This window comes from Ylistrum balloti, unplaced genomic scaffold (genome assembly GCF_031769215.1).
Source record: "Ylistrum balloti isolate Yb309-2 unplaced genomic scaffold, AGI_CSIRO_Ybal_v1 Utg370350, whole genome shotgun sequence".
In the NCBI taxonomy this organism is placed as follows: Eukaryota; Metazoa; Mollusca; class Bivalvia; order Pectinida; family Pectinidae; genus Ylistrum; species Ylistrum balloti.
This window is the reverse complement of record NW_026782250.1, coordinates 166,638-193,455: the sequence shown is the minus strand read 5'-3', so window position 1 is coordinate 193,455 and position 26,818 is coordinate 166,638. Positions and strand designations below refer to the sequence as shown.

At 34.6% G+C, this 26,818-nt stretch overlaps 1 protein-coding gene across 2 annotated transcripts; it reads right to left on the bottom strand.

Annotated features, from left to right (window-relative positions):
• On the bottom strand, positions 1–25,384 carry LOC132553768 (hippocampus abundant transcript 1 protein-like). 2 transcript variants are annotated; one of them, XM_060218041.1, is made up of 14 exons: positions 25,271–25,384; positions 23,206–23,304; positions 20,823–20,885; positions 20,280–20,407; positions 19,027–19,141; positions 17,494–17,712; positions 16,616–16,729; positions 15,894–15,965; positions 14,751–14,863; positions 12,155–12,252; positions 6,650–6,792; positions 6,170–6,326; positions 5,271–5,294; positions 1–2,893 (listed from the first exon to the last, which is right to left on the bottom strand). In XM_060218041.1, the coding sequence occupies exons 1-14, from the start codon at positions 25,349–25,351 to the stop codon at positions 2,838–2,840; spliced, it is 1,482 nt and encodes a 493-aa protein (XP_060074024.1). In that variant the 5' UTR covers positions 25,352–25,384; the 3' UTR covers positions 1–2,837. The 2 variants fall into 2 exon arrangements, with proteins under 2 accessions (XP_060074024.1, XP_060074025.1); XM_060218042.1 differs by lacking the exon at positions 5,271–5,294.
• Between the last annotated feature and the right edge of the window lie 1,434 nt (positions 25,385–26,818).

Below are 26,818 nucleotides of genomic sequence, written 5' to 3'. Positions count from 1 at the left end.
TGTCTCACATACCTTCTCATCAACACAAGGACATGCCCAGTCCACTATACCCAAGCCTCTATATACAGAAACACAAACCCTCCTATACAGATATACACTGATCACCTCCATAGATACACAACTCTCTATAAAGACTACAGACATACCCAATTGATACAAATACGTTAATTCTCTCTATATAGACATACCCTATCTCTCTATACAGACACACACAATCCCTCTATACAGAAACGCCCAATCTCTCAATACATAGAGCCGAATCTCTCTATATAGACATGCCCACTCATTCGATACAGACACCCACTCTCTCTATATAGACACACCCACTCTCTCTATACAGACATGCCCACTCTCTCTGTAAAGACACGCCCACTCATTCTATACAGACACACCCACTCTTTTTATTCAGACACGCCATTCTCTTTATACAGACACACCCACTCTTTCTATACAGACACACCCATTCTCCCTATACAGACACGCCCACTCTCCTCATATCAACATAGCCACTCTCTCTTATTTGACACACCCACTCTCTTTATAGACATGCCAATTCTCTCTATACAGACACACCCATTCTCTCTATACAGACACACTCACTCTCTCTATACAGATATGCCCATTCTCTCTATACAGACACACCCACTCTTTCTATACAGACACTCTCTGCATATTTTAATGATACCTGTCTACCCTACCTTGAAATTTAAGATTCTTTTATTTTCTTCATTATACAATCTGCTCATTTGTAATATTTCATTTGAATGATAATATATTCAATCATGAATATAACCATTTGGGACACTTCTCAAAAAGGTACTTTTATGGAGTTCATCAAAATCTAAATTAAATTTAAATAGTATTTTAGAAAATTGTATTAAGTTATGTGTACATACATGTAGATAGTCTCGGGATACATTATCTGTTTGACAATCTCTTCCTGTGCTTAACAAAGTAATGTATATATAAATGAGGTAAGTAAAAAGATCCAAAGTGAATCACTTTTGATGAGAATACAAATAAACTAAAAACAAGATTTTAAAAACTGAATCAAACACACATGGATTTACTGGTAGATGATTGTGGACATCAATATTTCAACAGATTATCACAATTCTTCTACAGGCAACCGTCAGTCAATGGCACAATCTTTTTATTATGTACATTAACAGTCATGAGATTTGCTTTAGAGATGTACCTGTTTGTGAGACAAGTAACAATACACAACTTTCAAGTTTATCATTTAAATACATACATTGTATATATCTGTATTAGTTTTACCTACCAGTAAATACACATCAGTTAAATCATTCCATTTGGGGTTTTTTCCCTTAAAAGGACTTAATAATTACATTACATATTTTTTTCTGTGTGTTTGATTTCGGGCAAGTGTTATAATACTTGAAATAAGACTACCGGGTATTCACAAAATTAAAGCACTTTTTGAGAAAAACTGATCAAGATTTGTTGACCCTCGCTGTTGTATCTACTGCCATTTGCTGTTTTGATCAGGTGCAAAGACATTGTTTACACTCTCTGTAGGATAATGTTAAAAATTAGTGTTGTGTCGTTCTATTTTTATTTCAATTTCTTTGAGGTTTTAGATAAAATGGTAATGAAAACGTTTAAATATCATAATCAACTGAAAGTGCACAATTTCTTAAGGATATAAATGTGATAATGTTTTTTTTTAGTGATAAAATAAAAATCTAACCATTTAGTAACTTTAACCCTAAAAATAGCAAAAGGGGGCATAGGTTTCATGCTAGTGCTAACTAAGATTATTTTTAAAGACTGTGACTACAAATAAATAACAGCTGGCATATTCTGTGATATCCTGCATGAACTGCATACCCTAGCCTTGTGGAATATATGGTCCTATCTTTTTTAATCAGTGAATTTCCCCCTATTAAAACAGTCTTTAAAATTTTCAACCATAATCATGTTCAATTGTTTTTTAAACCATTATGGAAAATCCTCTTTGAATATCCAACCATTATGGAAAATCCTCTTTGAATATCCAACCATTATGGAAAATCCTCTTTGAATATCCAACAATGTGGAAATTTATTACAAATGTTTACATCACTCAATAAAACACAACAACTACATATCTAACATACATATACATCTGTATCTGCAAGATACTGAAAGTTGAAATTAAATAAAAATTCTCTCTTTTAAAGCATAAATGGAGTTCACAAATTTAAGACAGAATTTTTACTTAAATCCAATTTCAAATACCAATGTTTCGATATCACTAGTAAATGTACATATTTTAAACAGGAAGATGCAATTTGGAGGTCTTGGCACAGAACACACATAGCAATGTTATTGTCTCTTCAATAACTCGGCTCAGCTCTAGAATCCATAAGGCATGTACCACAGGAAACCGTGTTACATGGTGTAACACTGTCGCAGAAGAATGTGGGACCAAGCATCCGTAATAAGCAGAACACAGAGGGAACACTTGCCAATACAACAGTATTTGTGCAAATAGTCTTTTTTTTTAACAGATCTACAAGCACAGTGGTAAACATGTTTATAAATTCACAATAGATGAAGCCGTTGAAGACTTAAAATTGGGATGAAAATTTTTCACAATGAACACCTCTGATGTTTTCCTCCACAAAAAACTCTTTCTAAAATGGTCTGCTCATGAACATATCCCTTACTCGGTGAATTCCAGAAAGATTTATCACATTTCAACAAGAACTGAATTCTTTCTGTACCATAATGAAATCGCAGCACCTGGTTAGCAGTCTATACCACCATGGTACAGGTATCAGAGGAGTTTAGATAAGTCACTGGTGAAGAAGACCTAATATCTACTGGTGTTACACCTCCTGTTCCGACTCATTAATCAAAGGCTCATTCTCGATACTTCGATGACCTGCAAACAGGAAACAGAAACTTGTCAATTACATAATATCACATCCTGCAGTCAATTTAAATTTCATTCTATAAATAACATAGATTAAAGGTAATATTGATTTCATGGTTACAAAATGATACTGAATTTTTCAAAAATCATCAAAAAACCCAAGATCACAACTTTTTATTTTTCAATATTTTTAATTTCTCATAAAATTTTACTTTACTGTGACTTATCCGAATGTGAGTTTAATTTCATTCCGTACCCAAAACTTTATAAAACATTATCAATGTTTAAACTAATCCTTCCTAAAATATAGCAATGTTTAAACTAATCCTTCCTAAAATATAGCAATGTTTAAACTAATCCTTCCTAAAATATAGATACTTTTTGAATGTGATGGTGTTACTAGAGCTAAAAATATATAAAATTAATGAATAAATATCATTGAATTGAGAGACATTAATAGAGATAGGACACATTTTTTTCTCGGTCTTAATCAAACTGCTATATAATTGATAATACGCTGACATTCACACACCATTCCAGATATGGGGTATTCACTTAAATAATGTCCAGTCAAACCTTAACTAATCAAAATTATCTATATATCTATCTTCCATTCTGAAAGTTCTCCAACCACCAAACTTAAATTGAAGGCTCTTTAAAATTGGTGGAAATAAATGTTGGAATTATACAATAAATCAATAACTGTAATTAATTCTAGAAACAGATAAGGATCTTGACTTTCAACAAAGAACATTTAAATATTTTTTGGCAGTTTTTGTAGACTTTTTCTGAACATAAATTTCAGAAACAACTGAGTAGATCTAACTAAACTAATTTCTATACCACAATAGACATGTATATAGTTATATCATGCATTTTCCCGTATCCAACATAAGCCCATAACCCAACACAGTAATGTCATAGAGTCCTTCTAGCTCTGTCTCTGCAGATTATTGCAGAACTGCGTCTGTAATTGAGATGGGAGCCCCTGGGCCCCGGCAGATCCTCTATAAGTTGTAACATAGCAGTAACATGACATACATGTATATAGTACGCTGGGCCCCGGCAGATCCTCTATAAGTTGTAACATAGCAGCAATATGACATACATGTATATAGTACACTATTTTCCTACAACACAGAATCATTAACTACGTAGGAAAGCTGAATTCCTCCTAAGTGAGATGTTTAAAACTTACAGAAAGGTATGTAATTATTTCATCATGTTGATATACCTGTTTAAAATTGATATTTTTTTCTTTAACTGATTCTTTCATATTTTTTCTATTATTATTATTTTTAACTTTGACAAAGACAAAATATGCTGTTAACTGTTAACTGAAATTTTTCTCACCATTTTTTAAGGTTTTTCTTTCCGAAATATTCAGTAAGATAAAAACTGAAATCCCTGGGCATGTGTACATGTAGGTAATCAAGACATTTTTTCCTAAGACTGTCCCTTTTAAATAAATACCTCCAATCTTGTATTTTTATATACATTTATATGAGGTGCAGTATATAATATTATAAAGTGCTGTTGTGGTTAAAGTATATGTTTCTAAATCTGACAATGACAATAAACGAGATATAGGAATAGTTGTCTCCACTTCAATGACAAGTACAGCATATGTATGAAACATCTGACTGAACACGTTTGATATCTTAGAGTCATCATTTGTAACTTTTCACAGAGACCAGTTTAATCTGACAATGTGAGACCCTGACATTGTGGTCACATTTACCTGTCTAATCTGACAATGTGAGACCCTGACATTGTGGTCACATTTACCTGTCTAATCTGACAATGTGAGACCCTGACATTGTGGTCACATTTACCTGTCTAATCTGACAATGTGAGACCCTGACATTGTGGTCACATTTACCTGTCTAATCTGACAATGTGAGACCCTGACATTGTGGTCACATTTACCTGTCTAATCTGACAACATGCAGGATCTGCATAATGTTAATAATCTCCAAATATGGTAAATTCCCTTCCATAAATCCTTAATATTTTCAGTAAATTGACAAAAATAAAAAAAAACAAAACCCACTTCTTATATTTGAAAAAGAACAAGATGCAATTATAGTTATTTAAGAACAAAAAATTAAGACTATCCTCAAGGGGAGGGGGGGGGAATGAAGCAATATTTGTCTCCATTCAACTGAAGAGGAGAGATAAATGGGATGAGAAGAGTGGCTCCTTGTCAAATGAAAAGACATAAACCATGATAAACAAGGACAATGACTTAATTCCACACTGAAGGGAAGACAAAGGGAAACACAAGGATGGTATACAATCCTCAATGAAACAAAATACTGATATTAAAGCGTTTTCTCCATTGAAGGGGAGACAACCAGGGTCAATAAAGATGATAGCTACTCACTTCCTCTGCTGGACAGGAAATAGTCTGGACAATTCATACATCTTTTATTTGTTTTTAATTACGATGAATTATGTAGTATTTAATCAGATAATAGTCAACAAGTTTCCAAGTGCTATAACACTAGCACAAATCACAGGTGCAATATGTCAGGTAGCATACATCCTTAAGATAAGAATGATATCCTGTCATTGCAAGAAATCAAGTGAAATTTTATAACAGACATTATATGTTACCTTTTTTGGTTCATGTAAGAAAGAATTTGATAAATATATGAGATATACAAACATGGTATCAAAATAATAAGACGATCTAAAAAGTACAGGACAAGATTAAAAGATAACAGAACACCACAACCATGGATCTATAATCTACACAAGTATCAAGTTATTTAACCAATGTCCATACAAAAGTGTAATACATCTCTAGATACACAGCTGTCATCTCAAGCTAAGACAGTGATGCAAACTCACTTCAGTATATTGTGAAAGTTTTGCAGGTGGTTAGAAATCATTTTGCCATCTTGTCATTAAGCAGGATAAAGTTTTACGTTCAAGGTTAACATTTGTTTCTGTATTTTTTTCAATGACAAATTTCAGACTTGGTGAAAATAGCATGTTGATGTGAATGCCAGAAAAATTGTCGGTGAATGATTCCCTGTAAACAGTGATGGCCTTACACGCTATTTATCAGATACAAGCATTGGTTATCACAATAAATAAGTAACAGATATGTCAGAGTAATGTGTCGAGCTTACTTGGTCTAAAGCATGAGAAACTAATGAGACCAATCAGTCTTGAAAAACTGAGACATATTTACATGTATACTGGAAAATGCAGAATAGTCATAAAAGCAAATAAAAAAAATACCCTCATTAATTTGTGATGGAATGTATCACATACCTGATTCTTGATTAAAAGTTTCAACAGTTGAAGATGCATGTCGAGAGCTGCCCTTCCCTACGGAGCTGTGTGGACTCTCCGGTACAAATATAGCTACAAGCAATGCCATTATGACTAGGATGGTTCCAAATGCAAATGGAGGACCAGGGATCAAACTCTGAAAACCAAAATAAAACTAGATGTTGTAGAAGGTTAATCATTTAGTTGTATAAACCTAGCTCACCTTAATATCCTCACATTTTAATATCAGTATCAGTGACAATTGTCTGAAAATTTTGAAAATACATACAGTTGGTCTGCTTTTTTCTGAAGACAATCTTATACTTAAAAGGTACCCAAGAATCGATCATCTTAAATGATCTGATAATTTAGATAATTAAAATATCTAGGGGCAGCAACTCTCATTTTTAATATGTCTACATTTAATGGGAATAAAGTGACTATCTATACCTGAAGAAATGACCACTGGTCAGTGCTTACCTCTTCTGAATTGACTGCCGTGGCATTAGTGGGCGGAGGATCCTTTAGGTCCACTTGGAACAGGTAGAAAATGAAGCCAAACATGGCCGGACCAAAGCCATTACATAATCCTCGTATACCAGTGATAATACCTTGGGCCACACCTGCAGTAGAAATAATACATATTGCTATTTTCTAATTTCTTCAGTTCCTTTGTCAGAAAAACTTAGTAGTAGCTCTAGATTGTTCCTGCTTTTATTAAAAAGTAGCTTGGAATTAAAAACAGCAGAAATTAAGGTAATTAACAGTCCTACAATCAACAGGATCCCCACTACAGATTCAAAGGTTAAGTCCTTAAGTGGCAATGAACTTTGACCTATTTTCAAGTAAAAACGTTGATGTTTATGCTTGAATGACTTTTTGATAAAGTTATGTAAAGAATAAAGAAATAATTATGTGAGAAACAATACAGAAAATATGTCAGAATTCAACAAGAAACTAGAATAATTCCACAGGACAGCAGCAGGTAGGGGACTGGGCTTATTATATGACATGAGTTTACCTCCAGATAAACATGGTCGGTATTGTAAATCGTAGTTCTGCTGTATATTTGTTTTGTTCAAATACCTATATGTTGATTTTTCAAATCATTCTGGTGTCTGAGTTTTATAAAAACAGCGGGGAAGAAGACAAAGATAATGTATTGGTGTTGAAATGCTTAAAATACACACGACCAATTACCAGCGACACCAATATATGTACCCCGACATACTTTTGTCACATACACATTTAATGGACAACTTTTCTGTGGAAAAAGCAAGACAGGTCTTCGACTGCAGGGCAAGTAATGAATACAAAGTAGGGCTGTAACCTTGTGAAACAGACTGTCTACTCCGTCATAAGTCTAACCTTATATAACAGTCAAGTACAATCATAGTGGAGAATGAATGGGCAAATAGCACTCTCATTCTAAATAGACACATCAATTTACAACCATTTGTATTCAATATCTTCACCATTATTCAATGCTGCCGTTGCATTTACAATTATAATACCCTAGAATTTAGATTGAACAATATCATTACAGTGTATATTATAACGAAATATGACTCACAGATAAGCAAGGTGCAGAGAAAACTGGTCTGTCACAACCTTATAATTACACGACTTTGAACACGAAACATGTGAGTCATTGTTAGGATCACACCAGACACAAGGTGGCGGTAATTTACTGAGGGCTATTAAGAGGTACTGCAAGACCAAAGCTACAGACAAGTCGGCCGTAAAAACTCTAATACCTCCATAACCAGACGCTGAAGATGATCCATAACTTGTATAACCTCCCTTTTATACACACAAGCCAAAATAAAATGCATATAATTTAAGTAAATCATGCGACAGACAAATTTGATATGGTTTCAGTGATGAATTGCTGTACAGATTCACATCAAAACAGACCAGTATTTAAAAAGTTGAGACAGATCGTGATAATACCACAATAAACATGACTTATGGATGCGGATTATATTTGGGAGAGGGGGGGGGGGGTTCTTCCACTGAATAATTGTGTCAGAAGAAAGACAACTCCAGCATGATCATGACAATCAAACTGTGTTTGGACAATCAGATCAGAAGCTACCATTATACTAGTTTATGTAAGTCTGCAGTTTTCATTTCAACACAAAGTGTCAAGACTAACAAGAATCTACTGTACACACAAACCAAAGTGTCCAGACTAACAAGGTTCTAATGTACACACAAACCAAAGTGTCCTGACTAACAAGGTTCTACTGTACACACAAACCAAAGTGTCCAGACTTACAAGGTACTACTGTACACACAAACCAAAGTGTCCTGACTTACAAGGTTCTACTGTACACAAACCAAAGTGTCCACACTAACAAGGTTCTATTGTACACACAAACCAAAGTGTCCAGACTAACAAGGTTCTACTGTACACAAACCAAAGTGTCCAGACTAACAAGGTTCTATTGTACACACAAACCAAAGTATCTAGACTAACAAGGTTCTACTGTACACACAAACCAAAGTGTCAACCCTAACAAGGTACTACTGTACACAAACCAAAGTATCTAGACTTACAAGGTTCTACTGTACATACAAAACAAAGTCATTAAAAGAACTAGATGTGTTTATGAAACACTATGCCCCTGATTACAACAAACTTCTGAAGCCGTACTGTGTAAGGCATGTGCTAATTGCATGCACACTTTGTGAAACACTTGTGCCTCATTGTGGTCTGAACTCACACTTATATTTGTTTACTAAGATAATGAGCAAAATTGCAAATTAATAAATATTTGCACCTGATAATGAATGGGCAGTTTTCAAATGTATGTCAAAGGTCACAGTCAAGGCCACATTGTAAAAATAAATTTGCTCCACTTTTCCAGAATCTAAACACACAGAAATATCAAGGATTACCTCTTACGGTGTAAACACAAATCAAAGTGTCCAGACTAACAAGCATCTACTGTACACACAAACCAAAGTATCCAGACTTACATGGTTCTACTGTACATAAACCAAAGTGTCCAAACTAACAAGGTTCTACTGTACACAAACCAGTGTCCAGACTAAAAAGGTTCTACTGAACACAAACCAAAGTGTCAACCCTAACAAGGTACTACTGTACACAAACCAAAGTATCCAGACTTACAAGGTTCTACTGTACACACAAACCAAAGTGTCCAGAGTAACAAGGTCCTACTGTACACACAAACCAAATTGTCCACACTAACAAGGTTCTACTGTACACACAAACCAAATTTTCCAGACTAACAAGGTTCTACTGTACACACAAACCAAAGTATCCAGACTTACATGGTTCTACTGAACACAAACCAAAGTGTCCAAACTAACAAGGTTCTACTGTACACAAACCACAGTGTCCAGACTACAAAGGTTCTACTGTACACAAACCAAAGTGTCAACCCTAACAAGGTACTACTGTACACAAACCAAAGTATCCAGACTTGCAAGGTTCTACTGTACACACAAATCAAAGTGTCCAAACTAACAAGGTTCTACTGTACACACAAACCAAAGTATCCAGACTTGCAAGGTTCTACTGTACACACAAATCAAAGTGTCCAAACTAACAAGGTTCTACTGTACACACAAACCAAAGTGTCCAGACTTGCAAGGTTCTACTGTACACACAAACCAAAGTGTCCAGACTAACAAAGTTCTACTGTACACACAAACCAAAGTGTCCAGACTAACAAAGTTCTACTGTAAACACAAACCAAAGTGTCCTGAATAACAAAGTTCTACTGTACACACAAACCAAAGTGTCCAGACTAACAAGGTTCTACTGTACACTAACCAGTGCCCAGAATAACAAGGTTATTTACACATGGCCAAAAGGAAGACTTGTAGGCAAGGTTGGTTTGTAATATGTGATTCTATCTCTGTAGTCTTTCTCATGAGATCCAGATCACAGATCTACCTATATGTCCCCAGTGTATCCTTGAGTAAAAACACCCTGATGAATGGCATGTTGTAAGCCTCCATGTGGTGTTCAGTGTAAATAATTGCTTCTCAATTCTTACCTAAGCTCAATTCCTTGTAGTTTGAAACTTTACATTAGATATATCTGTGAGACCATAATTATAAAGCTCAATTTCATTGATAATTTCAATATTCTAGAGACAGTGGCTAGTCTACCGCACAACGCCAAGTAAATAATAACTAATTTTATATGGATATGTCCAATTTCAGACAAAGAAGTTAACACAACAGTAACTGTAAATATTCCTGGTACAGTGGACTGTGACAGAAGAAAATCCAAGCATTTTTGTCACATAAAACTCCACCATTAACCTCAAATTTGTTACAATTACATTAGTTACACAATAAGAAAGTGTCAATTCACAACAAGAGCACCCTGGGCAGAACAACATACGCCCATGCCGGCCAAATATTCAGGATTTGATGAGTAGAAAAGAATACAAATATGGGAATGATTTTCAGTCAAAACATCCAGAGGAAAAGCAGTGATGTGTGGTTTTATATAGTGATAAGGTAATACAAGTTCTAAAGAGATGAGTAGAAAACTGCTGAAGTGATGTGTGGTTTAATATTGTGATAAGGTAATACAAGTTTTAAAGAGATGGGTAGAAAACTGCTGAAGTGATGTGTGGTTTTATATTGTGATAAGGTAATACAAGTTCTAAAGAGATGGGTAGAAAACTGCTGACATGATTAAAATACTTAAAAAGAACTAAGAGCAATAGGTTTCTGAAATATTTTTAAATCAAAATACTATTTATGAGAATACAATCCCATGTTGTGGTTTTCCAAGAAATTGATAAAAAACTTACTCCTTCAAAAATTGTTGAATCAAATTGTTTAAAAAAAGGACTTTTTGTCAAAGTGATTTAAGCCTCCAATATTTGAAATAAATAAACTGAAAACTGAGAGAGATGATCTTTGGATAAGATTAACATTACGTAAACAAAACAGGGCAGTAACTCTAATAAATACAGTTGAATCAAACTGCCATTCAGGACAACTTTGACTTTGATTAAATCAACTTCAGACAAAATAAGAAAACAATACATCACAGCATTCAAGTAAAGTGCTCTCTTAAATTTATATTAAATACAAACAAATTATATGTATAAATAACATCAACAATTACAAAACAGTACCAAACACATTATTCATGTTCTAAAAACACAGCATAGCAGATTCATAAGATTTGCAAGAAAAAATATCATTCATTCTTTCAGGAGAAATACTTATCAATACTACTGAGGATTGTTTTCCAAAGAGGCTCATGATGATCTGGTTACATTTGCTGAAGTTGATTTATTTAAACTATAGGAAAAGTATTTAAAACACTATATCTTATATATGTTTTCCCTATTAGGCCCTGCCCCTCTGGGCAAAGGGTGTTATAGGGTCTGTTTACACAAACAGATCAAACATGGACAGAACTGAATCATTCCAACTGAAGAAGAATTTTGAAGAATTTCCTGTATTGCCACTATTGGGCCATCCCACCTTTCCCAACCAAGGAGGCCAAAACCATGAAACTCAATGTTTATACAAAATTGATCCCCTTCACCCAAGCATGCCTCAGACTAAATTGGGACAGAATCCAGGCATTCTTATAGAAGAATGATTATAAAGAATTAGCTCTATATCAATTATTAGCCATACCATTCTGCCCCAGGGGACCAATACAAAATGTATTACTCTCCATCCAAAAATTCTGCAGACTTAATTTGGGCAAACTCCAGACATTCCTACAAGAGAAGTCAGATAGAATTTGCTCTGCTTTCCTATTGGATCCTCCCATTCCACCAAATTTGGTCAAAATCTGCTTGGTCATTCATGAGTAGTAGTGATTTATAGGAAATGTTGACAGAGGAACAGGCCATGTAAACTAAAAACAATGAACATTAATACAGCAAAGTGATAACAAAGTGGGAGAGAGTTTGGAGGGACGTTATTGTTGAAGAACAGGAAAAGAGGTAAAACAAGATGTCCTCTTACCTTGTTGGTCTGCAGAAGAATGTGATGAAGCAAATGCACTAATGGCTGGATAGGTTACACTGGACATGGCTGCCATACAGCCAGCCACCCACATAATCCTGTAAATACAAACAGTGGAGAAATTATACTCCAGACATGGCCACCATACAGCCAGCCACCCACATAATCCTGTAAATACAAACAGTGGAGAAATTATACTCCAGACATGGCCACCATACAGCCAGCCACCCACATAATCCTGTAAATACAAACAGTGGAGAAATTATACTCCAGACATGGCCACCATACAGCCAGCCACCCACATAATCCTGTAAATACAAACAGTGGAGAAATTAAACTCCAGACATGGCCACCATACAGCCAGCCACCCACATAATCCTGTAAATACAAACAGAGGAGAAATTAAACTCCAGACATGGCCACCATACAGCCAGCCACCCACATAATCCTGTAAATACTATCAGTGGAGAAATTATACTGAAGCTATACTTGACTTAACTTTGCCTATGGTTGGCATGAAACCAGACTTCTGTACAGTCCAACCTATCGCTGTAGGATATCTCAATAAAGTTACTATAATATAGGAGTATGAAGAATACAGATAGAACAATTTTATGATTTGAATGAAGTGAAGGTTTGTTACCCCCCAAAAAAATGCTAATAATTTTGTACTTATTTGTTATAATGAATTAAGCTATAACCAATTATTGTTTATCACAAAGATTTAAGTTCATGGTCCACTTGTTTATTACAAAGTTATTAAGTTCAGGGTCCACTTGTTTATTACAAAGTTATAAAGTTCATGGTCCACTTGTTTATTACAAAGTTATAAAGTTCATGGTCCATTTGTTTATTACAAAGTTATAAAGTTCATGGTCCACTTGTTTATTACAAAGTTATAAAGTTCAGGGTCCATTTGTTTATTACAAAGTTATAAAGTTCATGGTCCACTTGTTTTTTACAAAGTTATAAAGTTCATGGTCCATTTGTTTATTACAAAGTTATAAAGTTCATGGTCCACTTGTTTATTACAAAGTTATAAAGTTCAGGGTCCATTTGTTTATTACAAAGTTATAAAGTTCATGGTCCACTTGTTTATTACAAAGTTATAAAGTTCAGGGTCCATTTGTTTATTACAAAGTTATAAAGTTCATGGTCCACTTGTTTATTACAAAGTTATAAAGTTCATGGTCCATTTGTTTATTACAAAGTTATAAAGTTCATGGTCCACTTGTTTATTACAAAGTTATAAAGTTCATGGTCCAATTGTTTATTATAAAGTTATAAAGTTCATGGTCTACTTGTTTATTACAAAGTTATAAAGTTCATGGTCCAATTGTTTATTATAAAGTTATAAAGTTCATGGTCTACTTGTTTATTACAAAGTTATAAAGTTCAGGGTCCATTTGTTTATTACAAAGTTATAAAGTTCATGGTCCAATTGTTTATTATAAAGTTATAAAGTTCATGGTCTACTTGTTTATTACAAAGTTATAAAGTTCATGGTCCAATTGTTTATTATAAAGTTATAAAGTTCATGGTCTACTTGTTTATTACAAAGTTATAAAGTTCAGGGTCCACTTGCTTGATAAAGTTTTATTAGTTTAGGGTCCACTTGGTTAATGAAAATTATCAGTTCAAGGCCTGCAGTACTGTCAAAATGTTTTTAAGCATATTCAATTTCTAAAAATAAATGTAATGCTGACATTAAAAATGTTCTTAAATCATATTTTCATAATTTATCGTATTTTCCGGACTATACAGGGCTCTCGATCTGCCAGATTTGGGGTCAAATTTCGGCCCCATTCCCAATGCAAAATAGTATCTTTTTTTCCCTATTTAGACCCCAAGTTTTCCCAATTCTAAGGAAAAGCCGCTATTTTTCCGAATTCTAAGGGCCCCGGGCCCCAGTCCCAAAATGGTGTTTGTGAGAGCCCTGCTATAAGATGGACTTTTTCCTCGTGACTGTGGTGTGCTATTTATATACCAGTGCTGCTTATATGTGGACATTAAAAAAAAACGGAAAATACAGTAATTGGTTTTCCAAGGAATGATGATTTTTATTGTATGTTAAATGCTACAAGGGAAATGAAATTGAATTCAACAAAATATTTGACCAAATGATAAGAATAAACTAGATGAGTACAAAAGATTTACCATTAAGTTACAAAAGTCTACACCACACAAAAGATCTATATATAATTAGTATGTTTACAACTTGATCACATTCAGTTTAAGATGGTGATAGTCCAGAAAAAATGGAATTATTTTAGTGATGTTTGCTTATTATGAATTTTATCAGTTTGAACAAAAATTCATGTAAATTTTTCTACAAATTAAGGGTATATCAAAGTGATTGTCCCCTGGCATGTGTTATCAGTAAATTTTATTGTAGAGCAAGTTTGTGAATAATGTTGGTGAAACACTGTTCAGTTGTTTAATTTGTGAATTAAATTTCATATGACATTTGTTGAGGGGAGTGGGGTTAAAAATGCTTATAATTACATTTCTGTTAGATTATAAGTGATGAATATGGTAGGTCTAACAAATTCAATATGGAAATATTGTCACCAATATAACCAGTATGTAAACTCACCAGTCCTGAGATCCAAAACCATAGCAGGCCAACTGTATGATCTCAAACACCAGCCCAAACATAATGGCTCCTTTATGACCAAGATACTTCATTAAAACAGTCAATATCAAGGTCTGAAACAAACAATAGGGTTGATTAATATCAACAAAATCAACATTACAGGCAACAATACTTACTTCACCAACGACAAGATGTCTACTAAAGATATATCATTTATACTGTTTTTTACATCAATACTGTATTCACATCAATACTGTATTCACATCTATACTGTTTTTTACATAAATACTGTTTTTACATCTATACTGTTTTTTACATCAATACTGTATTCACATCAATACTGTTTTCACATCAATACTGTTTTCACATCAATACTGTTTCACATCAATACTGTTTTTACATAAATACTGTTTTTACATCTATACTGTTTTTTTACATAATCTACATCAATACTGTTTTTACATAAATACTGTTTTTTTTACATCTATAATGTTTTTACATTTATAATGTTTTTACATAAATACTGTTTTTACATCTATACTGTTTTTTACATCAATACTGTATTCACATCAATACTGTTTTCACATCAATACTGTTTTTTTTACATCAATACTGTTTTTACATTTATACTGTTTTTACATTTATACTGTTTTTACATCTATAATGTTTTTACATTCATAATGTTTTTACATCAATACTGTTTTTACATTTATACTGTTTTTACATCTATAATGTTTTTACATTCATAATGTTTTTACATCAATACTGTTTTTACATTTATACTGTTTTTACATCTATAATGTTTTTACATTTATAATGTTTTTACATCAATACTGTTTTTACATCTATACTGTTTTTACATAAATACTGTTTTTACATCTATAATGTTTTTACATAAATACTGTTTTTACATAAATACTGTTTTTACATCAATACTGTACTATTTTTACATATCTACATGAATACTGTTTTTACATAAATACTGTTTTTTTTTTACATCTATAATGTTTTTATCTAAATACTGTTTTTGCATTAATACTGTTTTTACATTTATACTGTTTTTACATGAATACTGTTTTTACATCTATACTGTTTTTACATGAATACTGCTTTCATGGTACACTCTGTCAGGACAATACTTACTTGAGCAATAACAGACAGGACTCCCACTAATGCTATAAAGGAAGCAACAGTTTCAGCCGAGAAACCCATTCTCTGAAAGGATAAACAGATTTATGTCACAGCTACTATAACACCACTTCTATGTTCAGTTTTCCCCACTGTACATTCTTGATTAAATATTCCTTAATTCGAAACAGTAAACCTCAATATACTGGAGAAATGTAGAATATCAATCTATGATGTTATTTTCTTTGGAAATCACTTTCTTCCATCCTGATATTTACATCAGATTCTGTAGTTTATAAACATCCTACTGTTGTTTCTAAATTATTACTTAGGACAAGTAAACCAGAATATCATTTTACCATCACGCACATCAGTATTGTACATCAATGTAGTTATCCAGAAATAAGCCTGTGTCAGATAATAAGACCATCTCACCCATTCATTTCATTGTCCACCAATAAGCCCATCATTTATCAGAATTTGTATGATGGCCCATGGGCTTTCTGCAGGATGTGAAAGCTAAGGAGAATGTGTTAGTTTTTTATAGACCTGTAAAGAAGGGCAACTTCGAGGTTTCTGGTTTTTAAACTTGTTTTTCTGATTGTGGGACATGTTATGCATTCTATACTAACTCACCGGTCTAAAACAGACAAGGAAACAGGAATATTCTCCAGCCTCGGGAAGATAGGACAAGAACACAGCTACACATAGTAACAATATCAGCTATATATACTCACCAGTCTAAGATAGACAAAGAAACAGGAATATTCTCCAGCCTCGGGAAGATAGGACAAGAACACAGCTACACATAGTAACAATATGAGCTGATCCTGTCCAATCTTCTTCAGCGCCTGAGGATGTAAATAAATAATCATGGTTTTAATAGAAAGTTGTACATTATGATTTATCAGCACCATATATAGATACAAATGAACTATAAACTCCAAGCCTGTGATCAGGGACAGAAACTATGGTTAGCGACCAGTTACTGATCAAAGAAGGATAACTCTTAATCAGAAAGCAAAACCCAATGTTTGAAAGGATTTCATAAAATTCAAAGTTGTCCATACATGTATATCAAGCTTTCTGAATACATAAATAACACAAAAACTCTGTAAGAAATTCTCAAACTATACACTTAGGTCCCCCAGTTATAAAACATCTAGCACAAACCCAGCCCAAAGTCTAACATCTCAGTTTCTCTTATAGATATTGTTCTGCTGTTTTAGAAATAGTTTGAAAACATCACAAATGAAACGATTCTATAAAAAGTAATCGTAAACATGTGAATTATCAAGATGTACTATTTAAGGGTTGATTGTTAAAATATTCTTTAATAGCTGATCAGTCAATTTTCCTAAATTTCTATACCGTAGTAGTAACAGAAAAAGTGATTAAAAGAAGATAAGTCATCAGCCTGCTACATTTCAAAATAAAGATAAGTTTTTTCAAGTGATAATCTCAAATTTTATATAGAGTACAATCATCCATTCAAGTTTATCAGGCTCATTTCAATATCTTCCTGTAAACAGTTTCTGAGGACAGAAATAACATTTAGTACATACTTCAATAAACGATTGTGTCTTCCTTATTTATTCTCATAAATAATACTTACCCCAAAAGGGTCTGCCTTGTCCCAGGAGATCTGGGAGCCCCAACTGGCTGGCCTAAGTTTCTCTGGCAAGGATTCTGGCACAGCTACTAAGATAAAAAAGATGTCCAGTAAAGCTACAGCTGTGGCCAGCCACACAACCAAGTTTTCGCTGTAGGCTTGTTCCAGGTATGACCCTAAGGCAGGACTGGTTACCAGGCTAGCAGCAAACGTAGCTGACACCTACATAGAACATATATAAACAATAGAAATAAGTAGGTTATACCTACATTCTGTACACAAACAATATACAAAGCAAACATACATTATTTAAACAAGTAACTGTTACCAGACGGTTAGTATACAGTCAATATGAAATAAATTCACAGAACAGATTTGATATATTGTCAGATCAGAATAAAAATCATGGAATTCGTATGAGCTTACATGTTTGACTCTAAAGATGTTCTGTTTTAAAATTCTGAGATGAAAATGGAAATATTAAATTGTTTACAGATGCTTGATACATGTTGCATGACGTCAGATGTGATCACAATAGATCACCCTGAGACTTTGTCTAAGGTGACAGAAAAGTACACAGGAAAAGGAAGTTGTCTTGAAGGAGAAAATAAGAAGTTGTTAAAGATTTTAACACATTGGACCCCTTTGAACTTGAAAGCAGGTTGAGGTCATCTATTTGAACAAACATGCTACTGGCCTATTACCATGACCCTAAGCTTTTTGGTAATAAGATGAAGCGGAAAATTGTAAATTGTTTACAACACATGACATATGATGTTAGACAAACTGTTATCGCAATAGGTCACTTGAGACCTTGTCACAGCTAACCTAAAATCAGAATACAGGCATCAAATACAGGGTACTTTAAACCTACACAATAATACACAAAATAATAATTTAGACAGGAAAAGGAGGTAGACTGATGGAGAAAACCAGGCACCAAATACAGGAAATCTGGTAGATGACAGGTATTTAAGCTATATCACGATATTTTTATATCATTTTATTTTCTATATCTCCGTATTCTGTGGACATGCTTTTGATGCTATTTTTATGAACGAATCATGGTCAAAGTCCTATGATAAAAGAGTAATGAAGAAAGTGTGAAACCTGACCAATGCTACATGTCATCCGTTTTACCTGTAAATCCCTCGCCAAAACTCCCAAGTTGTCATAGTTAGAAAGACAAATCCCAAGTCTGATGGAAAGCTTCCAAATGGTTGGTTTTCTTACTGTTCTGAGAGTAACATATTAAGAATCTGACCATGAGGGTTGAAAGCTCTGATTCTAGTGTTGTCATTGTAATGAAATAAGCATTTCAGACATTTGAACATAAACTTTATTAACACAAACTCTCAGTTGCACAATATCACACCACTAATAATTAGGGGCCATCACAGTGTCAGTCCAAGAGTGTAAAAGTTGTCTCTATTGCAGTAACTTTAGCCTGTCTACACCAAAATTGGTACAAAAACTTCAAGAATCTACATCAGATTTCTGAGTCATCCATCTGCTGATGTGTTACACATGACTTACCAGACCATAGGCCTGTCCTCTGTCTTCTTCTGTTGTAACATCTGCCACATAGGCAAACACGACACTGAACGTCACAGAAAATATCCCCGATATAGAAATCATGGCAAAGTACCACCTATGAATTTAAAACCAATGGTGAATTAATATGTTATTTGTTATATACTGGTAAGTGTAATTCTGAAATATCTAAACAAAAATCACAGCAGAAGGTATAAAACGTTTTAATACATTAGCAATCAATAATCAGCTATGTGTTCTGCACAGGTGACTATCTACTCGGTGTATGTATTGACTAATTTCATCAGAAGACATGCCGATGTTTTGGCAAAAATTAATTCCTTGACAACGAGTGACTTTTCCCTTGCTTTCCAATTGAACGGACTGAAAAATCACTTTGACTCAACAGAAATTCCGACTCAATGAAATTTGAATCATCCAAACTGAAATCACAAAGATATAGAAGGAAAAAAAATTGGGACTTGAAAATTGTTTCAACTCTCAGCAAAATATCGACTTTGATTTCAAGACAACAAGTTTCAACTTTATAAATGTTAATCACTGCTCCACTTCTGGATATTTTACAAAAACAAGAGGCCCAAGGACCTTAACGGTCATCTGACTACAAAACCTTTCAGCAGGGAGAAGGGTTATTTTTCTACTCTGAATGATTGAGCAATCATGTTACAAAATGGCCTTCCTAGCTGCTGTATCGAAGTTTTGACTAGGTCGAAAAATAACAACACTTTGTTGGCTACGTTTCCTTAACATTCCCTCCAGTTTTTGGTTCAATGGCACAAATGGAACTGGAGAAGAAGTTGAAAACATGTTTTTCAAGATGGTGGCCATCTTGGAGTTCAGACATACCCGAAAAATAACAATATTTGGTCAGGAGCATCTCAGGATCATTTCATGAAAGTTTGAGCTCAATCCCACTGGTGAAACTTGAGAAGAAGTTTGAAATAGGTGTTGCACAGGAAAACCATAATAGTCGATTATGTTACAAGATAGCCTCCCTGGCTTACCTATCGAAGTTTTGACAAAGTAAAAAAATAACACTTTGAAGTTTTAAGTATATTTTTCAAGATGGCAGCCATGGTGCATGATAATGGACAAAGCATGATGGCAATAGGTCATCATAACACTTCAGGTCAGATGACCTTAAAATGGCAATAAAGACAAACTCATCATTTACATTCCTCTTTAATACATATATATGTATACATAAGACATCAATCTATGGCTAACACACTTACATTGGGCTTATCTTCATTAGAGGGATCGGGGCACAGGTAAAGGACACTGTTAGGAGCAGAAATGTCTTCCTGCCCCATACATCTGATAATGCTCCAATCAGAGGGGCACTCAGGAAGGATAACATTCCCTGTAAAAATATGACAAGTAAAAAATCTGGTTGATGGTGTTGATGTGTTTACAGAGATAATATCTACTGAAGACCCTGATTTACTCAACAAAATAATTCAAAATAAATCAAATCACAAGAACTTTCTGTATTATCTGTGTCCATATCCTATGGAATTATTTTGCCTTGAAAATGATGAACATATATGTGACTCCTGAGTCCTGTACTCATAGAGTTTTAATGGGACATATAGAATCTTAATGGGACATATAGATTTTCAATGGGACACAAAGAATTTCTGATAATTTTAATGGGACATATAGAATTTCTGGTAGTTTTAATGGGACACAAAGAATTTCTGGTAAATACTTTTCAATATCTAGATACTGTATGATTAGGTATGTATTACAGGTGATGCTGTTGTATAAAATCTTACCTTAACACCTGTTATTAACCCATTAAGTAGGAGGGTATGATTTGGAAAAGTCTCGTTCAGGACCTGAAAAAAACTTAAATATTAATATTTTTTCTCAAGCCCATCACTTAAAACAAAACTTACAGTTAAATGACTGTTTAAATTGTAAATAAAGGATTTTTAATATTTCCAGGGAAAACTTGTAATAACCCAGTCAACAGTTGACCGGTGCAGAACACCTGAATGTGCCCAAGTACTCCAACAGTTGCTGGTGTCACTAATCATGACATATCTTACGTATATCGTGAAAGAAAATACAAGTGTATTGGCATCAATGGCTTCTATCTTATTATTTCAAATAATTCAAGTAACAAAACAGGTGTTTCACGCCTTTTATATAAGTCAAAATTTAAACCTATTTCCCCTTGGTGTTGGTCTCAACACGTCTGGAAACTGTGTTGGTCTCAACACCTCTGGAAACTGTGTCAGACTTAACCCCATCTCGGAACTTTATTGGTATCAATATCTCTTGAAACTGTGTTGGTCCCAACACCTCCATCCCTGATACTCCAGGAATTACAATCACCTCCACTCTCTGCACTCTTCAAACATTTCATGGCAAAATTGAAACACAAGTGAAGTAATTTTATCAATTCCAGGAGAAAAAAACTGACCAATCACAGGCTGGTATGCTCCTTTTGAAGATAACAAAGGAGCTATACCCCTCTTCAAAGCCACTAGCAGATACTGTTATGGGACCTCGAGATTTGTTTGATGCACATCAGATAATCAAACTAGTCTTTTTGTCTTGTCTACAAAGTGTTGCACATGGACCCTTCAATTTTCCCTTGATATGTTCCCAGGGAGCAGAGAGTGAACATGATCCCCTAGAGTATCAGGAATTCAACACCTCTAGAAACTGTCTTGGTTTAAACACCTCTGGAAACTGTCTTGGTTTAAACACCTCTGGAAACAGTGTTGGTTTAAACACCTCTGGAAACAGTGTTGGTTTAAGCACCTCTGGAAACTGTGTTGGTTTAAACACCTCTGGGAACTGTGTTGGTCTCAATACCTCTGGGAACTGTGTTGGTATCTATACCTCTGGGAACTGTGTTGGTATCAATACCTCTGGGAACTGTGTTGGTATCAATACCTCAGAGAACTGAGTTGGCATCAATACCTTTGGGAACTGTGTTGGTATCAATACCTCTGGGAACTGTGTTGGTCACAATACCTCTGGGAACTGTGTTGGTCACAATACCTCTGGGAACTGTGTTGGTCTCAATACCTCTGGGAGCTGTGTTGGTATCAATACCTCTGGGAACTGTGTTGGTATCAATACCTCTGGGAACTGTGCTGGTCTCAATACCTCAGTGAACTGAGTTGGTATCAATACCTCTGGGAACTGTGTTGGTCTCAATACCTCTGGGAACTGTGTTGGTATCAATACCTCTGGGAACTGTGTTGGTCTCAATACCTCTGGGAACTGTGTTGGTATCAATACCTCTGGGAACTGTGTTGGTCTCAATACCTCTGGGAACTGTGTTGGTATCAATACCTCTGGGAACTGTGTTGGTATCAATACCTCTGGGAACTGTGTTGGTATCAATACCTCTGGGAACTGTGTTGGTCTCAATACCTCTGGGAACTGTGTTGGTATCAATACCTCTGGGAACTGTGCTGGTATCAATACCTCTGGGAACTGTGCTGGTATCAATACCTCTGGGAACTGTGCTGGTATCAATACCTCTGGGAACTGTGTTGGTATCAATACCTCTGGGAACTGTGTTGGTATCAATACCTCTGGGAACTGTGTTGGTCTCAATAACTCTGGGAACTGTGCTGGTATCAATACCTCTGGGAACTGTGCTGGTATCAATACCTCTGGGAACTGTGTTGGTATCAATACCTCTGGGAACTGTGTTGGTCTCAATACCTCTGGGAACTGTGTTGGTATCAATACCTCTGGGAACTGTGTTGGTATCAATACCTCTGGGAACTGTGTTGGTATCAATACCTCTGGGAACTGTGTTGGTCACAATACCTCTGGGAACTGTGTTGGTATCAATACCTCTGGGAACTGTGTTGGTATCAATACCTCTGGGAACTGTGTTGGTCACAATACCTCTGGGAACTGTGTTGGTATCAATACCTCTGGGAACTGTGTTGGTATCAATACCTCTGGGAACTGTGTTGGTCACAATACCTCTGGGAACTGTGCTGATCTCATCACCTCTTTGACAATTGAGTGATAAGGCATGCAACAACTGTACGAAATGTTTCAGTCATTTTTAATGAATGTAAAACCACATGAAATGACCAATCAAACATTGATCATAGGATTCATGATATCACTTTGTTGTTATAACTTATTATTATCAATACACAACTGTCCATAACTTACCATAATCATGGGCGACGTCAGCAGACCCCAGGCAAAGAATTCTAAAAATATCACAATAAGGGCATGGTACACACTGGGTTGGCTCATCCATCCTGGTGCCTGAAACAAGCAATTAAGAAATTATGTATAGTAATATATTTATTGATATAAAAAATTGAAGTAAAATTAAATTTGTACTTTTTTTTTTATACTCACGTCCAGCACATAAAAATTGTTATATTGTTGCATTGTGTTACAATGAACATGATTGACTGTTACAAGGCATGCCCTCTGAATTAATCAGGGATTTCCCCCTAAAAATATCTTATTCACAATGATGTATATCTATTACTTGTTTATTAAGTGTAAATCTACCCAATAATAATAGTCAAAGCAGCTGTTACATTGGTGGTACTCTATTTACTGTAGGTGTGGTCTGCAAACATCAATCATAACAACTTGCATTTCAGTCTCTGATGCATTTGAATCAGTTACAATTATAGCTCTCTGTAAAAAGACAAGAATTGACTGGATATTGTTGTTATATATCAGGTATATAACATGCTCACTGTGGAAAATGCTGCCATGTCTTCTTACAGAATCTTGTTCAAGTTTGTGACACTCAATTATTTCATCAACAAATCATAAACACAAAAAAGATGTTACTTGCAGCTACTGCAGTTTGCTGAAATGTTAAGTCTCTCAATGTTGAAGACTTTTTTTAAAGAATCCTATGTTTAACATCAGAATACTACCATAAATAAAAGATAAAATTTCATCATATTAGAACTGAAAAAAGTCTTTGTATTTGTGTTAAAGCTCTGATAATATGACCCATTATAAAGTGTAATCTATAGGAAAATGATTGTGAAACGTGACCTGAAGAAGCTCTATGTTCCGGTAACTTTATGTCCGCTTCCAACAGGTGGCTGCTACATCATTGTTCTTAGCACAAAATGTTGGTAATGTGAAAGTTTCTTCAAAATACATGTAAATGTAAAACTATCACAGAAATTAAATTACATTTGCTTGGACTTCTACCATGTTCATTGTTACTGTAGATAAACATGAGAAGTATTTGTCATTTGATTATTGATTTGTAATGAACATCCTTAGATTAGCGCAAGAAAATAGATATTCATTTTCATTATCTCCCCCTGAAAACTTTCTAAATCAACAATGATAGGAATTTTTGAAGTTCACATTAAACTGGCTAACTTTTAACAAGATAATTAATTGATCAACTTTTGACATTCTTGTAACAAATGGAAATATCACTCCATTTTAGCCACCTTCAATCTGAAATCTGAAGAAAACTCTTAAAATTCAATGACACTAAATGCTAAGTAAGTTTAATGTTTAACTTTCATTGTTGATCCTAATAATATTTCTGGGCAAAATAGCATTGTTTAAGAAGGGTAGTATTGATCTGTTTATCCTCATTATATCTGCTTCATTATCCATAAGTAATACATTCTGATCCATCATTCAGCCATCTTGCAGATGATTTGTTTCCTCATTTATATTTTTACTGATTATTCTAACATATGACCACCAATGAGAATCAAGAACTATCCACAAGTGATGATTATTTCTCTCAGGCAATAGGAAGATGTGTACTGTAGACAGACAGAACATTTTTAACATGTCAGATTATCCTTCAAAACACTGTGTGTGTGCTTATTTTGTGATTTTCATGTCACAAGTAAGTTTTCATGGATATTACGTAAGTAATGCAAGAGAATATTGGCCCTTCAACAGGACACACACTTTCGTACAAAGACCTAAATATGATCCGATTGATACTGAACGATATTTCTTCTGTGATATTCAAGTCGATCGTATTTTTTCATCTTTCAAATATCGGTTTCAGATCGGGTGAAGTTTCTTTTCTTTCAAAATAACACGAGAATTATGTAATTTCTGTTTCAGCATATCATATATGATGGCTCTGTAAGACGATAAACATGACATCGTTGACAGTGACATGGTTGAGATAACGGATTAGTGAGAGTCAAGATTGACAACACAAACTTTACAACAAACTACAACAGATCCATGGAATTTAAAAAAGAAATCACTCTACCGTCCCGTTTTCTTTTAAATGTCCTTTCCTTGGCCCCCATATTATCTTCCCAACAATCCGTTTCTTCCTTTTCCCTTGCATAGCCGTTAAATATTGGTCAGGCTATATACAACATCGCCATTTTCTCGAGTACGAGAGTAAAACTACCTTGACCTTTGTTGTCGATGATAGTTCCGCAGTAAAAATCACACGCCCATTTCCGGTTTTGCACCGACGGTACCTAAATACATTTTATTGATAACAAAACTAAATATAAAGTAATTTATTTTAAAATGAATTGATTTGTCCGTGAAAGTGAATTTATTTGCCAAAATAATTATATTATGAAGTATTGCGATCAACGGGGATTTAGCTGAGTTGACAGTAGGTAACTGGATTACCTACCTTAGTTACAAACTTTACACTAGACCCCTCCCCCTTATGAAAATTGTCCAATCTCGCACGAAAAAGATCCTCCTGCGGTTATCGAAAATAAGAGTTTTCACTTACCGCCGCCCAGTACCCCAAATAATCTATAACCGGCCTCGCTTAAATTACTATAACCTATTAGGCACGGAATTCTAAATTTCTCAATCCCCTCTGCTACTCCGCTTCTCATTGCCATATAATCAACCTCAGTCAGCATCATCATCGTCGTTGTCGTCGTCGTCGTCAGCTAGACTGTGCTCGTTGAAACTAAAAAAAGTGTATTTTCAATTAAGTTAACAATATGCATCTTCCTTAAACACCTGTAGGACATCTAGTTCGGTCTAAACACCTGGATTTCCATTTTGCTCTAAACACCTATGAGTGTTTGGGGGAAACTCATCTGATTCGTGTTTCATTAAAACCGATGTACAGTCTAAGAGATTCGATCTTTTAAATATCTTTTTACAATAGTTGGCCATGTACGCGAGATGACCTAAAATACATTCCAATGCTTACACTTATATCCAAACGAAGTATCTTGTGGCAGGGACGTTCAATACATGTCTTTCGGCCATGTAACTTACACTTTCATCAATATGATATCGGGGAACAATGTCGTAGTCTTTCGTTAGAAGATTGATCTAAAGACTACAGAAGTTTACCGAAAATCACAGGATTTTGATGGAATGAGCCCGTTCTTTCAATGGGAAAATATAGCATTAATGGTTGGTATAAACAGATACCCGGTATTCCCTTAAATATTATATCTGACGTAAGCTACTACTGCACGGGATTCTATATATAACCAGGGACGTATAATATTATAGTATTATACGTCCCTGATATAACATTAACTGTAACACAGGGACTTGGCAAGAATTCTCTTTCCACAGTACATTTCATAAGCACTGTAATACATGGGCAGTGGGTAGGGAATTCGTGACAAGTCCCTGTGTAATGTAATTCCATGTTTGGGTATGGTTGTCTCCCTTGGACTGCTATTTTTGCAGTAACACATTTTCCCAATAATATGTTATCAACTCAAAATTGTGTTAAATAAAGTGAAATTCGAAATATTACAGCAATTGTACATTAAAAATAACATTATCTAATACATGGCATTATTATAACGTCGGCATA